At 56.9% G+C, this 15,167-nt stretch overlaps 2 protein-coding genes across 3 annotated transcripts; both read left to right on the top strand.

Moving 5' to 3' along the window:
• The first annotated feature begins 827 nt into the window (after window positions 1–827).
• Window positions 828–5,187, top strand: ZMYND10 (zinc finger MYND-type containing 10). Its single transcript, XM_029243365.1, has 12 exons — window positions 828–1,213; window positions 1,458–1,566; window positions 2,672–2,788; window positions 2,899–2,952; window positions 3,070–3,207; window positions 3,285–3,373; window positions 3,463–3,563; window positions 3,899–4,071; window positions 4,318–4,443; window positions 4,526–4,647; window positions 4,768–4,893; window positions 4,981–5,187. Exons 1-12 carry the CDS (start codon window positions 1,122–1,124, stop codon window positions 5,054–5,056), a joined length of 1,323 nt encoding a protein of 440 aa, XP_029099198.1. The 5' UTR covers window positions 828–1,121; the 3' UTR covers window positions 5,057–5,187.
• A 348-nt stretch (window positions 5,188–5,535) lies between these two features.
• On the top strand, window positions 5,536–14,425 carry RASSF1 (Ras association domain family member 1). 2 transcript variants are annotated; one of them, XM_029243366.1, is made up of 6 exons: window positions 5,536–5,914; window positions 7,813–7,919; window positions 11,973–12,077; window positions 12,276–12,573; window positions 12,697–12,812; window positions 13,474–14,425. In XM_029243366.1, the coding sequence occupies exons 1-6, from the start codon at window positions 5,665–5,667 to the stop codon at window positions 13,618–13,620; spliced, it is 1,023 nt and encodes a 340-aa protein (XP_029099199.1). In that variant the 5' UTR covers window positions 5,536–5,664; the 3' UTR covers window positions 13,621–14,425. The 2 variants fall into 2 exon arrangements, with proteins under 2 accessions (XP_029099199.1, XP_029099200.1); XM_029243367.1 differs by lacking the exon at window positions 5,536–5,914 and having other exon boundaries at window positions 5,934–8,623.
• Window positions 14,426–15,167: the final 742 nt, after the last annotated feature.

Below are 15,167 nucleotides of genomic sequence, written 5' to 3'. Positions count from 1 at the left end.
TGAGGCTGCTCTGCATCAGATTCTCAAGGAAGGCCTAGCTGAACTGACTTAAATTGAACTCTGAAGGAGGAAGAGTATTCCAGACAGAGGTAACAGGCGCAAAAGCCCTGAAGCAAAAGCCACTTTAGGATGTATGAGGAAGCCAAGGGAAGCCCATGGGGCTGGAACATATTGTAGAAGAGAAGGGGGAGAGGGGGAAGAAATGAAGTCCCGAGGTAGGAGAGGGGACAAGAGCCTGATTCTGCAGAGTTGCTGGTAAGCTGCTTTGGACATAGTATTTTGAGGGCCAGAGGCAGCCAGATTCACACTCATGTGAGGAAGTAATGTCTCATATACACCTTTAAAAGACTCCTGGTGGGAATTCCCTGGCAGTCCAATGGTTAGGACTTAGGGCTCTCACTGCCGAGGGCCGAGGTTCAATCCCTGGTCGGGGAGCTAATATCCTACATGCCACGCGGCGTGGCCAAAAAAAAAAAGACTCCTGGCTACTCAGGAAGGTCAAGGGTGGAAATGGGTCCAGTAAAAAGACCACAGTAGTTACCTCATGAGAGGTGATGGCAGCCTGGCCTAGGATGGAGAGAAGCTGTGAGCCCTGCGCAGTATTTCGGGTGTAGAGCCAACAAGGTGGAGCTGCGCGCGAGGAATACTGGAGCGAGGAGGCCACGGAGAGGAGCACCCGTGTGGGCGGAGAGGGAGCAGCTACAGGGAGAGCTGGTGGGGGGCGGGCCGACTTGACGTCCATCCGAGGAGGAAGCTAGAACGCAAGAGTCTGTAACTCAGGGAGACCCGTGAGCCGCAGCCAGTTGTGAGGGAGAAAGCTCCAGGAATCTAAGGAGGGTTGCTACCCGTAGCCTGGCAAGCAGGCAGACGCTGGCGTGACGGGACCCAGCGCGGGCCGCCAGCAGGGGCGGGACCCAGGCCGCAATGCGCAGGCGTTGAGCTAACCGTTTCCATGGCGGCGAGGACTCACGCTCCGCAACCGCTCTACAACCGTAGGGCCCCAGACTTCGGCCCCGCAGGAGACCGTGGTCCCCAAGCGTGTCAGCATCCACATCTCAGCGCAGGCCGCTGCTCGCGGTCAGCCGAACCCCACCTTCCCGCTTCCGGTCCCTTGCGCCGACATGGGCGACCTGGAGTTGCTGCTGCCCGGGGAGGCTGACGTGCTAGTGCGGGGACTGCGCAGCTTCCAGCTGCGCGAGATGGGCTCCGGAGGGTGAGGCAGCTGGATCCGGGGTCAGGTGGAGTCATGGGGTCAGAGTCCTTGAGTGGAGGAGTGTGGGCCTGACATTGGGGGGAGGGGTTGCCCGGCGTGGAGGGGCCCCTCGGTGGGGAGGTAAAGCTCTCCGAGACAGGGTTATATGGTCCTGAGCCACCTTGGACCCCGGTTAGGCTTCAGTAGGACCCAGCCCCCACACCCACTCCTACTGCTCACATGTGCACCCACCCTGTCTGGGCAGGTGGAACCAGCAGCACGAGAACCTCGAGAAGCTGAACATGCAGGCTATCCTTGATGCCACGGCCAGCCAGGGCGAGCCCATCCAGGAGCTGCTGGTCACCCATGGGAAGGTAGGTTGGAGTCACAGGCAGGGTTCCTGTCTTCTCACCACCCCCCATCCCCACCAGTCTACCCCTCAGGAACACCCTGGGTGCCTGCACTTCCCTCTGGCTGGCACCCCTGTCCTCCCCAAAGGAAAAGGAAAAGTGTGTTACACATTTGATTTTGCAGCCCTATGGGACAGGACCCTGGCATGCCAGGTGGGGTGTAGGATGTGAGTTGATCAGGGAGATAATCCTGGATCCTAGAACAGCCTAGGCTGTAGGGGGAGGGCCCAAGTTCTAAAGGCATTCCTGAATAGACTGTCGGGCTAGAGGGGGGCACCCACTAAAGTGGGGTGGGACTTTGGCATAGAAGAAGGCAACCTTCCCAACATGAGAGAGAGGGAGTTAGAAACCAGGGAATGGCTTAACTGGAATGTGAGCCAGGAGGTGGCACCAGTAGATGACCTGAAATATCACTTGACAGAAAGATTCCTCTGCAAGGAAAAGGTGGAGCCCCCTACTGGGGTATGAGGTAGGAATAGGGCACTGTGAAGGGCCCTGAATAAGAGTGAGGCCAAGACCTTCCCTGGTGGCGCAGTGGTTGAGAGTCTGCCTGCTGATGCAGGGGACACGGGTTCGTGCCCCGGTTCGGGAAGATCCCACATGCCGCGGAGCGGCTAGGCCCGTGAGCCATGGCCGCTGAGCCTGCGCGTCCGGAGCCTGTGCTCCGCAACGGGAGAGGCCACAACAGTGAGAGGCCCGTGAACTGCAAAAAAAAAAAAAAAAAAAATGAGTGAAAGGACAGGGACGAGAGAGGGAATGAGCAGGAGGCTGGTCTGAGGACCTGCAGGTGGAGGGGGAGCATGGCAGCCTGGGGACAAGGCAAGGGCCAGTAATAGGAAGCCTGGGGAATGCCCCCACAGAGATGTCGGGGGCAGCTGGAAATGAAGGTCTAAGCTGCAAATGAAGGTCTAAGGTGCAGGAGAGAGATAGGGAAGGAATTCATGGAGCAGAGGAGAGTCTGGAGCCCAGGGGAGTTTGAGGAGGGCTGGGCTGGGCTGAGCCAGAGTATGGGAGGGTTGCCAGGCTAAGTAGGCCCACCTCATCCCTGTCCTTCCCCTCCCCTTCAAAGATCCCGACGCTGGTGGTGGAGCTGATTGCAGTGGAGATGTGGAAGCAGAAGGTGTTCCCTGTGCTGTGCAGGCTGGAAGACTTCAAGCCCCCAAACACTTTTCCCATTTACATGGTGGTGAGCCATCGGTTCATACCCCTTCCCACCCCTTCAGAGGGCCCTGGACTAGAGAGAGTAGCTGGTAGCCCCTATCCCTCTCTCAGCAGCCCTGTCCTCCTCTTTATCAGTTACACCATGAGGCCTCCATCATCAACCTCCTGGAGACAGTATTCTTCCACAAGGTGAGGCACCAGCCCTGCCCATTGGCTAGCCTAGGCCGGGGTCTGGCAGCAAGGGGGGTTGTGTCTGTTTGGGAAGGGCATCAGAGGCAGAATGTTTCCCCTCCACCTGCCCCTCAGGAGGTGTGTGAGTCAGCAGAGGACACCATCTTGGACCTGGTGGACTACTGCCACCGCAAACTGACTCTGTTGGTCGCCCAGAGTGGCCATGGTGGCCCCCCTGAGGAGGAGGAGTCCCAGTATGGCACCCCCATGCAGGTGGGCTGAGGTTTCCGGGGGTTGGCAAGGGCTAGACCCAGGCTCCCCTAGCTTGAACACCATGTGCCCCACCCCAGGAGCTGCAGAAGCAGGCAGAGCTGATGGAATTTGAGATCGCACTGAAGGCCCTCTCAGTGCTGCGCTACATCACAGACTGTGTGGACAGGTGGGCTGTCCTGCTAAGCTGGGGCCTGCAGTGGAGGGCTGGTAGTCTGGGCCTGTAGCCTCAGCTCACCTCTCCATCCACGTCCCTAGCCTTTCCCTGAGCACCTTGAGCCGCATGCTCAGCACCCACAATCTGCCCTGTCTCCTGGTGGAACTGCTGGAGCACAGTCCCTGGAGCCGGCAGGAAGGCGGTAAGGTCCTCCTCCACCTGCCTAAGCCCCAGTTCACTGCTTCCAGGACATCCTCCAGGATTGATGGGGTGGGCAGCTTGCACACAGGCAGAAAACTTTGCCCCCTTGACCACAGAGAATACCAGGATGCCTCACCCAAAGTGGGCCTAGACCTGGAATCTGCAGCAGGCAGGGCCTGTGTGTCTACCACTGAGGACTCACCCTGCTCTGAAGTGAGCAGAGCCCCAGCATGGGCACATCCTGTGCCCAGACAGTGGTCAGTCCCTAGCCCGCACAGCTGGCTCACTCACAGAGCATGCAACGCCTGCACACAGTATGCTGGTTCCTCTCCCCAGGCAAGCTGCAGCAATTTGAGAGCGGCCATTGGCAGACAGTGTCCCCTTCAGAGCAGCAAAAGCTGAGCAAGTTGGATGGGCAGGTGTGGATCGCCCTGTACAATCTGCTGCTAAGCCCTGAGGCCCGGGCCCGCTACTGCCTCACAAGCTTTGCCAAAGGACAGCTACTCAAGGTAGGGAATTCCTCCCACACCAGTCACCACCGCCCCAGCACTGCCCCATGCCTCCCTTGATGTTTATTTTTGCCCACTCACCTCAGCCCCAGCCCTGTCTCCACACCTTGGGCCTCAGGTGACACAGCAGCTAGTAGGACATGGGTCCCACTGGCACCCTCAGCTCAGCCCAGCTCAGGCCCTCTTTGTTCCTCGACCCCCTGACCGGCACCGCTTCACACTGGCCTCCCCTGGATACCCTTGCAGCTTCGGGCCTTCCTCACAGACACACTGCTCGACCAGCTGCCCAACCTGGCAGACCTGCAGGGTTTCCTGGCCCACCTGGCCTTGACCAAAGCCCAGCCCCCTAAGAAGGACCTGGTGTTGGAACAGGTAGGCACTAGGAAGTTAGTTGTTCAGGACCACTGCCCACTTTACCAGCTCCTCCCTGCCACTCTCCACTTCTCTTCCCCAGATCCCAGAAATCTGGGAGCGGCTAGAGCGAGAGAACAGAGGCAAGTGGCAGGCTATTGCCAAGCATCAGCTGCGGCATGTATTCAGCCCCTCGGAGCAGGAACTGAGGCTGCAGGCACGAAGGTGAGGCCTGCTGAGCTGGCAGAAAGGGTAGAAGGGAGGCAGAAGACATGGATGTGGGTAGGGCCGCTCCCGTCCACCCACCCACCAGGTCCAGCCAAGTCCTCCTGACCCTTTTCCCAGGTGGGCGGAGACCTACAGACTGGACGTGCTAGAGGCAGTGGCTCCAGAGCAGCCCCGCTGTGCCTACTGCAATGCAGAGGCCTCCAAGCGCTGCTCACGATGCCAGAATGAGTGGTATTGCAGCAGGTGAGGGTATCCTAGGACCTTGGACCCCTGAGTCCCACTGCCATACCTCTCATAGCACGGCATCCTCACTGGCCCATTTGCCTGCAGGGAGTGCCAAGTCAAGCACTGGGAGAAGCATGGAAAGGCTTGTGTCCCGGCAGCCCAGGGTGACAGAGCCAAGTGAAGGCTGCAGCTGCTGAGGGCCGAGCACCCATGCCATACAACCCCGTGCCCCTGAACCTCTGGATCTCAGTCCGGCCTCTGCAAGCGCCCCAGCCTCCCAGGTGGTGAGGATAGCAGACGGGAAGAGCTGCTGACCCATCTCCCCCAGCAAAGCACTCGCCACTTCCTGCTCCATCCGGCGGGTAGGCTTAGGGTGCAGCCTCAGCAAGCTGGGGCAGGAGGCCTGGGCCGGGGGCAAGGATCGGATGTGAGGACCCTCTTCCTCCAGTACAGTAAAGCTAGCTTCCAGAAACACGCCTGTTTCCGCGTGGCCCTTTGAGGTCGTCGTGGTTGTTAGGGGGAGGGGAATTGCTCGCTAGATGAAGGGAGGATAGGAAACGGAGGGCGGGGACTCCGCGAGAGCAGCCCCTCGCTGAGCCCGCCGCCCCACTCCGCCTGCGGGCCGACACAGCCCGGGCGCCCAGGTTTCCATTGCGCCTCTCTCCTCCGCTCTCCCGCCGCTCTGCCTGAATCCCGGGGGCGGCACCGCATCGGGGCCCGCCCCGCTGCCCCGCCCGCCCCGCGCTCGCTTGAGCCCAGAGCCGGCGGGACTCCCGGCCCGACAGGGCCATGTCCGCTGAGCCTGAGCTCATTGAGCTGCGGGACCTGGCACCCGCGCGGTGCGCCGCCCCGGGCCGCACCCGGCTCGAGCGTGCCAACGCGCTACGCATCGCGCCGGGCACAGCGCGCAACGCCGCAAGGCAGCTGGTCCCAGGCCGCGGCCACCGCTTCCAGCCCGCGGGGCCCACTACGCACACATGGTGCGACCTCTGTGGCGACTTCATCTGGGGCGTCGTGCGCAAGGGCCTGCAGTGCGCACGTGAGTAGCGGCCCTGTGCGCTGGCGGGAGACAAACGGGTGGCCAAGGGGCAGCACCGTCGCTGAGGGCCGTTGGGACGGAGGGGGTTGGCGGGTTCGGTTCCCACGGACGAGGTCCGTTACCTTTACCCCATAGCATAAGAGAGTGCGGGCCGATGGTTTATAACCTTGCCAAGCTCCACCTGTGTCTGGGACATAGGCAGAGGCTGTTGCCTGTGAATAACAAGGTGCTGCTTTCAATTTTAAAGGGTGCCTTGGCCCTTCTTGAGAAAGGCATTGTGCCTACCAGTCTCTGAGTTCATATTCCCACACCCGCCCCTTCCCAAAGATTCACTCGCCAAGTCCTGCTGCAGAATCCTTGCCGTGAAGGGAATTTACTCACCTACGGGAGAAGGCCTGGAAAAAGTCAGAACCTTGGGTGGGCCCCCTGCAAGCAGGAGTTTTGAGTATTTAGCAGATACCTATTGCAAGTTCAGTCAACCAGGTGCTAAAACATGAAACACAGCCACACGCTAGCTGGTGCTTCTGCCCTCCCAGGAATCACCAGCAAGCAGAGGTTGCTCTCCCACTGGCTATATACCAGGTAGAATCACTTGGAATGCTTTTACAGCCCTCCAATGCTTGGACCCTACCACGGACCTGCTGATTCAATCACTGGGAGTGTACCAGCAATTTTTAAAAACAGATCCTTCTAATGTGCAGCCTGGGTTGAGAATCACTGCTCTGGCCCATTTAGGAACTTAGGGAAGGTGTCCCAAGCCTGTGTGTGCCTGGAGACCCTCTCATCTAGTACAGGAGTTTGTCCTTTATTCAGCTGGGAGGAGCACGGGAGTTGTGACAGAACACAAAGCATGAACAAGGGCTCGGATACAGCAGTGTTCCCAAGGAGAAATAAAGTGGCCATGGAAATGAAAAACAGGACAGTTTGGGTGTGTGTCAGAGGCAGAAACAAGAGCGGAATCAAGGATGAGTTGGGGTGGTTTTGTTTTGTTTTGCCTCAACTGGGAGAATGGTAGCGACTTTTGGTGAGCTGAGGAACACTGGCAAGGGTAAGGATGAGGAAAAGTGAAGAATTAAAAGGGGTAGGAAAGTGAGTTAAATTCTGGGCATGTTGGGTTGAAATGTTTAGTAGACATCCAAATGAAGATAGTGACACATAGGATTTGATCTCAGTGGGGAGGTCACTGATGGAAGCCTTGGATCTGGGGTAGGTCAGCGTACACAGAGAAGGGAAGCGATCAGAACTGAGCCTCGGACACTCCACCATTAGATCTAGAAGTTGAAACAGAACTAAAGGAGCTGAGCAGGAGCTGCAGGGGGGTGGGAGGAAAACCGGGGTAATGGGTGCCCCCGGGAGCAAGCATCAGACGATGCTGAGGAGGTGAAGACGGAGACGGGACCGCCGGATTCGGCGGTGCGCAGGAGTTTCCTGGAGGGAGAGGCAAGCCTGACCGGAATGGGTAGAGGGTGAAGGCGAGGAATTAAGAGTGTTTGTAGACCAGTGTTGGTAAGTTTTTGGTGTGAGGGGAGTAGAAACAAATGACAACTAGAGGGGGGCCACTGGGTTAAAAGTTTTTAATTTTTTCCCTTCAAGTAAATAGGCGGAGGGAGGGACGCTGATAATGAGGAAGGGGGAAGTTCTGCCCTAGGCTCTAGAAATGCAGCTGTTGAGCAGGCCTGGATCCCTAACCGCCTGAGGCCTTCCCGCCAGTTTCAAGACGCCGGGGGATCAACTCTAAGATCTGCGTAGCAGTGGGCGGTAACGGGGCCTGAAAAAAGGCCGATCATGCAGAACACCGCGAGCAACGGCCTTCACCCCGGGGCTTCGCTTCTGCCCTCGGGACGCTTCTCCGAGCTGGTGCTGGGGTTCCTCCGCCTCACGGCCAGCCCTCTCTGCAGATTGCAAGTTCACCTGCCACTACCGTTGCCGCGCGCTCGTCTGCCTAGACTGCTGCGGACCCCGGGACCTGGGCTGGGAACCGGCGCTGGAGCGGGACACGAATGTGGTGAGCGCGGGACCGGGGAGCTTACAGGCAAGGCAGGTATGCGCTGACGAGCGGGCCACACTGCCGGCGTTCCCTAGGGCCGCCTGGCGCTACGCGCAATGAACGTTCTGATAGCCGACTTCCCGGCGGCAGAGAGTAGCTAATTCTGCGCGCGGGCTCGAAGGGGTGCCGGTGGTGCTGACTCGGCCCTTACCGCCCGGAGCCACCGAGGCTCCAAGCAAGCACAATTTCCGCACCTTCCCACAGCCGCATCCGGTCTTGAGGCCACGCTGGTGCACATGCGCACAAGTTCCAACTAGTTTCCTGTGGGAGGTGGGGCCTGCGAGGCGGAGCTGAGCTGAGCTGCCAGAGCGATGAGATCATTCCTGGAGGCGAGGCGCGTGTGGCCCCGCCCTTCGACATTCGTCCTCCAACGAGATGAGAGCTAGATCCGCGCTGTCTACGTTTCAGTGTTAACGGTTGCGGCGCGGACACTGGTTCCGGCGCACGCGCACACGCGCCTGGGGCGGTGGTGGGAGGCTACGGGCGCACTGGAACCGGCGGGCGCGGCGATGGGCGAGGCGGACGCGGGGACTCCCTCTTTCGAGATGACCTGGAGTAGCACGACAAGCAGTGGTTACTGCAGCCAGGAGGACTCGGACTCAGAGCTCGAGCAGTACTTCACAGCGCGTACCTCACTGGCGCGCAGGCCGCGCCGGGATCAGGTGGGGGCCGGGGGTTGCGGGAAGCGGGCTGGGGGCGGTCGCTGGGACCCCGCTCCTCCCCAGTAAGTTGCCTGGTCGAGAGCTTGTGGGCAGCCCTTGGGTCGAGTTGCCTGCCGTGAGCGTGGGCCAGCCCTCGGAACCGTGTGTTGGGCTTTCAGCGCGTCGGTACTGAGAGCTGAGGCCTTGATGTTTCTGTCACAGACCGGTTGAACCAGGGGAAGCAGCTAAGTGGCATGGGATAGACCAGGGACAGGCATTATCCACCGATTACTAAGGCTGACTGCGCAGTCTAGACTAACACCTCTATTTCCGCGTGCGGGCGCTCCCACCCCCTCTCTGGGGGACCAGGAGGAAGTGGAGGGGGAGGAGTCCTCGCCGGGAATTGAGAAGGGTGTTTAAGAGAGAGGCAAGGGAAGGTCCAGGCCCCTCCGTTTGCACTCCTCGATGGAGGCAGCTTGGTCCCCATCTCTTGCCGGTCCTGGCCTGTCACCAGCTACTGGACTGTGGAAGATTCTGAGCCTCCCCTCCTCTGTAGTGGACCAGGAGTGCTCGCTTGGGCAGCATATATAGTAAAGTTAGAGCGGACCTGGAGAAAGGGGATCTGGGAATGGATGGGAAGGAAGCCTTGTTCTGGACTGTAAGCATCCAGGAGCACTTTATCCACAAGAGGTGGGGAAGGCTAGATTGTAAAATGCCCTGAGAGGGGTCAAGAGAGATAGGGGTTACTAATCCAGGACTATAAATTGCAGTACTGGAGCAGCTGTGCCTCTCGGAGTCTCCCAGGTGTCCCCATCATCAGAGACCTCTGTGATGTGTGCCATGAGTGTGGCTGCCAGGCTCAGATCACTGTTCCGGAGATGGTACACCTCAGAAGAGCACCCTGGTCAGGGCATCGGGAAAGAGAGATGGGGACCGTGAAGTAAAGTTCAGTATACCTGGCAGCAGTGGGGCAGAATTCCTTACATGAGTCAAGAAAAGGGAGTTGTGGATAACTCTTTAGGGGAAAATTCTATACCTGGAAAGCTGAGCCCAGAGTTTGGGTGCAAGGTTTGAGTGTGGATCCCTGGGACTGTCCGTGTGTCACTCAGGCCTGAGCCATCTTCCATTGTGGAAAGGTGAGAAAACCACAAGACACTAACCAATTGAAAAGGAGGCTGGGGAGTCCCAAGTTGTATGTAAAATAAAACCATCAGTCCCTATGGACAGTGGCAGAGTAGAAGGTGGGTGGCTATAGTGTCGCAGAAGGGAAATTCCATGGTATCCCTCTGGGACAGCTGTTGGAATCCTCCTCCAGCAGTCAGCTTCGGAAAATGGAAAAAGATACTCTTCCTTCTCTAGAATCCTGGGAGGACAGTGCAGTACCTCCAGTCCAAGTCCCTTGTTTTATGAATAAAGATACTGAGGGAGGTTCACCTGGAGAAGGGAAGGGGCTGGAACTGAGGTCACTGCATCCCAGCTCAGGGCTCCTGGATAACCCAGGAAGGGAAGAGGAAGGACCCAGGCTAGAGCTCAGAGCCATCACAAGGAAGGGGAATGAGTTAGTGCCATCTCTTTGATCACCCTGTTCTGTAAGTAGAATTCTCTTCCTTTTTGCCCTGGCACTAGTCTGCTCAGCTTTCCTCCTGCCCCTAGCACCCCTTCCATCCTGACACTCCTTCCCACTGGGGTACTTCTTCCTGTCTCAGGCCCTCTCCTTGGGCCTGAACAAACACATCCACCCTTTATTCCCAACCTCCAGCCCTTATTTTACCTCCCAGATCCCTTGTTTTCCAGGGTCCAGACCATTTGTTCTTACTAGTCCTACAGGGTTTCCCACTGTCTCCAACAAGGTTTCTGCTAGAGTTTTTTTGTTTTCTTTTGTTTTCAATATTTATTTGTTTATTTATTTGGTTGCTCCAGGTCTTAGTTGTGGCACTCAGGATCTCCGTTGCAGCATGCGGGATCTTTTAGTTGTGGCATGCAGGATCTAGTTCCCTGACCAGGGATGGAACTTGAGCCCCCTGCATTGGGAGCGTGGGGTCTTAACCACTGGACCACCAGGGAAGTCCCTAGAGTTTTCACTTCTCAATGCTCTTTTCCATCTAGGAGACTTTTGGAAACTTGGGGAAGCAAATAGGGTGCAGTTCCCACCCCTCCCCCAGTCTCAGTCCTCAGTGCCATGTACTTGCTGGCCACTGAACAACAGCAGGTTCTAGGTAAAGAGCATACTGCTAAAAGGCTGTGGACTCTACCCTACCCTACCCCCTCACCTGTCCTTCCTGTTGTCCCCTTGAGATGGTTTAAGCTTAGGGGGCTCCAAGGCAGTAGTCAGGAAGAAGCCTGGCTGTCCTGGGCTCAGAGCTGAGCACAAGGTTAAGCTTATTCTGCAGGAGACCCTCTGATGGGAACTCCCCTGGGACAAGGCATTGGTCAGTGATGATCTCAGCTGTGTCTGTGACACTCTCATTCGTAGTAGGGCCTATCTGACGTCAACAGGAGGTAAGGGTGATGCAATGGGACCGAGGGAGTTTGGCAGAAGCCCTGGCCCATACTCCACACTTCAGACAAGAATCCAGTCCCTGGAGGAACAGAGGAAGGGCTGAGTGGTAAAGCTAACACCTTTGGGCTAAACCTCTAGACAGCAGAGAGGAGGTACATAAGCCTCCCTGTTTGGCAGTTGTGGGACAGGCTTTACCAGGAGGCTGCCCATGCCAACTTCTGGCAGATAGGAGCCTGGCCTGAAGCTGCCTTTTGTGCAGATTGGGTCAAGATCAAATGGCATGTCATAGTGGATTCCTCACTATGTCTGAGACATGAAGGGCTGGCCCAAGTCCCTCACCAAGGAGGTTAAGGTTGTAGATGTTGCCCTTCTCCTCCTGCCCACTGGTGGCTGGGCTCCTGGTGTGTACCATTCCCCATACCTCTCACCCTGCAGTGGGCCATGGCCAGGGCAGAGTGGCAAAGTGGACTGTCTTCTCCAGGGTACACCCTGACCCCATCCAACTAGGGTGCTGGGATCAAGCTGTTCCTTTTCAGAGTCCCCGATCTTTTCCTGGCTCCTAGCCTTGTGTTTTTCGTTGCCTTGGTTTTAAGGTATCCTTAGGGCCTCACCCAGTGCTGAGGAGGCTCCAGGCAAGTGGCAGAGAAGCCAAATGATTCTGCCTTGGCTGTCTCCATCCATAGCATGCAGAACCAAGGGCAGTGATGGGTTCTTCTCATCAGGCCTCAAACTTTGTTGTCAGTTTCCAAAGGCTTCCCACAGGCCGTTTTTCAGAGTGGTCCACCCAGGGCTTACCTCCTTGCCCGTGACATGCATTGCAGAGGAATGGGTTTCATAAGGATCCTATGTCCATGCTTGCCCATCTTTCAGGATGAGCCCGTGGAGTGGGAGACACCTGACCTTTCTCAGGCTGAGATTGAGCAGAAGATCAAGGAGTACAATGGCCAGATCAACAGCAACTTGTTCATGAGCCTGGTGAGTTGACAGCCTGTTTTGGAGAGAGACAGGAACCCAACTGTGTGCCTGATGCCCAAAGGGTCACAGCTGAGGTATTCTTGGGTAGACCCTAGCAGTGATTTATTCACACCCAGCCTAGCCCCAAGTGGACTGGTAGTGCCCAAATCTGTTCCATCTCATCTGGCATCTAGTCATGGTTTGGTTTCTCCTCTTTAGAACAAGGATGGCTCCTACACAGGCTTCATCAAGGTTCAACTGAAGCTGGTGCGCCCTGTCTCAGTTCCCGCCAGCAAGAAGCCACCCTCCTTGCAGGATGCCCGGCGGGGCCCAGGGCGGGGTACAGCTGTGAAACGCCGCACCTCCTTCTACCTGCCCAAGGATGCTGTCAAGCACCTGCATGTCTTGTCACGCACACGGGCACGCGAGGTCATCGAGGCCCTGCTGCGCAAGTTCTTGGTGGTGGATGACCCCCGCAAGTTTGCACTTTTTGAGCGGGCTGAGCGCCATGGCCAAGGTGGGCTTCCCACCCCACCCCACCATGTGTGAGGGTATACATGCATGTGCCTGTGCACGTAGGAGCTGAGGGGGCTGGGCCTGCCTCTAATCAAACACTCCCTTCCCCCTGCCTGGCTCTCAGTGTACCTCCGGAAGCTGTCAGATGATGAGCAGCCCCTACGGCTACGGCTCCTTGCAGGGCCCAGTGAGAAGGCCCTAAGCTTTGTCCTGAAGGAGAATGACTCTGGGGAGGTGAACGTGAGTAACAGCCCTCCTTAGTTTCTTGGTTGTGACTGGGCAGGACTGGGGGGTTGCAGGCTTGAAAGAGGAATAAGGCTGCAGACAAGCCCTGCAAAGCCTCTCCAGGAGTACATGAGCCTTATAGCTAAAGTGAAGGCTTCCAGGAAACTCATGCCAAGGTCTAGGGCTTGTCCCAAGAAGCCAGGAAGAACTGTCTTGGCGCACTGCTCTTTCCTATTGTGGAAAGTCCTCAGAAGATGCAGGAGTCCATCTGATGGCATTCTGATCTCAGGCCAGGTCAAAGCCACACAGATGGGCACGGGACAACATGCAGGCACCCGCTTCAGGCATTAGAACCTTTTACCTGGAAGCTGTACAGCTCCAAGGTAGTGCATCTGCAGAGTGAGATCAAACTCAGAGAGAGTGGGCATGACCTGTTCAAAAGTAACTAGGGAATGTTTGGTTTGGTTGCCTGTCCATGAGGTGACTGCCCTACTTTGTGGGGCCCATCTTCTATATGGATTGTTGTTGGGAATCCTAACACAGACCATTCAGGCAAGAACCTGACATTAGAAAGCCCCATCCTAGTTGTGTGATCGTGATGCACTGGTGTTCTTTGGGGAGAGCCTGCTGGTTTGGCAGTGGCCTGCTGTAGCCTGTCTCCCTTCTCCCCCTACAGTGGGATGCTTTCAGCATGCCTGAGCTACACAACTTCCTACGCATCCTGCAGCGGGAGGAAGAGGAACATCTCCGCCAGATCCTGCAGAAGTACTCGTATTGCCGCCAGAAGATCCAGGAAGCCCTGCATGCCTGCCCCCTGGGGTGACCTCTCGTACCCCTGGGTGGAAGGAGGAGAGTAGGCAGCGCCAAGGGCGTGCCGTGTGAGTGTGCAAAGGGCCACGTGGCCCGAGGAATGAGTGTGCATGGAGGCCCTCTCTTGCTGGGGGAATGAGCCCAGAGAACAGCGAAGGAGCTGGCCCCCTGTGTCCACTAGTGGGTGTAGCAGAGCATGGCTCTACATCCTTCTGCCCTTTGTGTACTGGGTCATGGTGGGCCAGGGTTGCCCTGGGAAGCTGCTCCAGGCTTGCAGCAGGGGTAGAGGAGACAGAAGTCTCCTTAATTTGTGTCTCAGATATGAGAATCTTGGAGACCCTACAAACAGAATAGGGTCATGTTTGCAGGGATGAGGGCCCTCACCTATGGTGAAAGGTTGTGTGTTTCGGGTCTTGGATGGGGTCTCAGGACAGTCCTATCAGAACCGAGGGTGGGTATTTAAGGTAAGACAGGCATCAAGAAAGAGTCTAGGGTTCCCTCTACAGCACCCTCTGACTCCTCACACACCCTGGGGTCAGGGAGTGCTGGCTCATGGTGCAACAACAGTGCCTCTGCCTCCTCCAAGGAGGATGTCCCTGTGCCAGGGTCTGTGTGAGTGTGGGCACTGTCCCAGGTCTGTGCCTTGTTTGCCAGTCAAAGCCAGGGTCTTTCCCTTGGGTATTTTTGATGATGTGTGCGAATGTATGTAATATTTTGTGGCCTCAGTTGAATGCCTCCTGTGGGGGAAGGGGTGGGGGTGACAGTCATCAGGGCCTGGGGTCTGAGAGAATTGGCTAAATAAAGATTTAAGAATTCTCCTGCTTTTGGATTCTTTATTATGGGCCCTCATCTGCAGTTGCCCCTCATGCCAGTGGCTGCTGAGGTTGATGGACAGGCTCAGAGCACCTTTTCAAGTGGGACCATGGGACAAATTTGTGAAGGATGTGGTGTATGGATATGTACTGAGTCATCACTCAAACCCCGGGGCTCAGGTCGTGGTGGGGGAAAGAACATCGGCTGCAGCCAGAGCTTAGGGAAACCACACACTCCAAGCTGTGGAAGGCGCTTCACCAAATATTGAGATAACTACTGTGGATCAGACACTGCTCATGGCACCGAAGGTACAGATATGTTAACTCTTGCCTTTATGAAGCATGGCTTCTGGTGGATCTGGAAAGAATTCTGAATTTGAAGTTCTTCAGCCCTGAATGTAGATATACAACTACATTAAGCCAATTCCTTAATTTTCCTTAGGTTCAGTTTCTTTGTCCCGTGCCACAGTGGGGATCGTAAAAGCGGTGTGGGGATAGAATGAGGGCAGACGGGCACTGCCCAAACTGGCCTAGGGTCAGGCCCTAAAGTGCTGCTTTGGTTGGGCAGGCTCGCTGAGCCTGACCTCTGGGGGTCGGGGACTTCGGAGCCGCAGTACAAGCTGAAGAAACCAGGTGGAGGACACAGCCACCGCTTTCCAGACTGTGAGCTGCCCCAGCTGGAGAGGGCGTGGCCTGCTGGGACCTGACGTCTCGCAGTGCATGCTGGGATACCTAGCATCTGAGGGCA

This window comes from Monodon monoceros, unplaced genomic scaffold, assembly GCF_005190385.1.
Source record: "Monodon monoceros isolate NGI ecotype Baffin Bay Population unplaced genomic scaffold, NGI_Narwhal_1 Super_Scaffold_3, whole genome shotgun sequence".
NCBI classification, from domain to species: domain Eukaryota; kingdom Metazoa; phylum Chordata; class Mammalia; order Artiodactyla; family Monodontidae; genus Monodon; species Monodon monoceros.
The sequence above is the reverse complement of the archived record's forward strand: the minus strand, read 5'-3'. Positions and strand labels throughout refer to the sequence as shown.

What these genes read in the sequence shown, in the direction of transcription:
- ZMYND10 (XM_029243365.1), top strand. Translation starts at nt 1,122, where the DNA reads ATGGGCGACCTGGAGTTGCTGCTGCCCGGGGAGGCTGACGTGCTAGTG. An exon ending in CTGGAGCCGGCAGGAAGGCG is followed by an intron (nt 3,564 to 3,898) that starts GTAAGGTCCTCC and finishes TCCTCTCCCCAG; the next exon opens with GCAAGCTGCAGCAATTTGAG. An exon ending in AGGACCTGGTGTTGGAACAG is followed by an intron (nt 4,444 to 4,525) that starts GTAGGCACTAGG and finishes TCTCTTCCCCAG; the next exon opens with ATCCCAGAAATCTGGGAGCG.
- RASSF1 (XM_029243366.1), top strand. Translation starts at nt 5,665, where the DNA reads ATGTCCGCTGAGCCTGAGCTCATTGAGCTGCGGGACCTGGCACCCGCG. An exon ending in CAAGGGCCTGCAGTGCGCAC is followed by an intron (nt 5,915 to 7,812) that starts GTGAGTAGCGGC and finishes CCCTCTCTGCAG; the next exon opens with ATTGCAAGTTCACCTGCCAC. An exon ending in GCAACTTGTTCATGAGCCTG is followed by an intron (nt 12,078 to 12,275) that starts GTGAGTTGACAG and finishes TCTCCTCTTTAG; the next exon opens with AACAAGGATGGCTCCTACAC.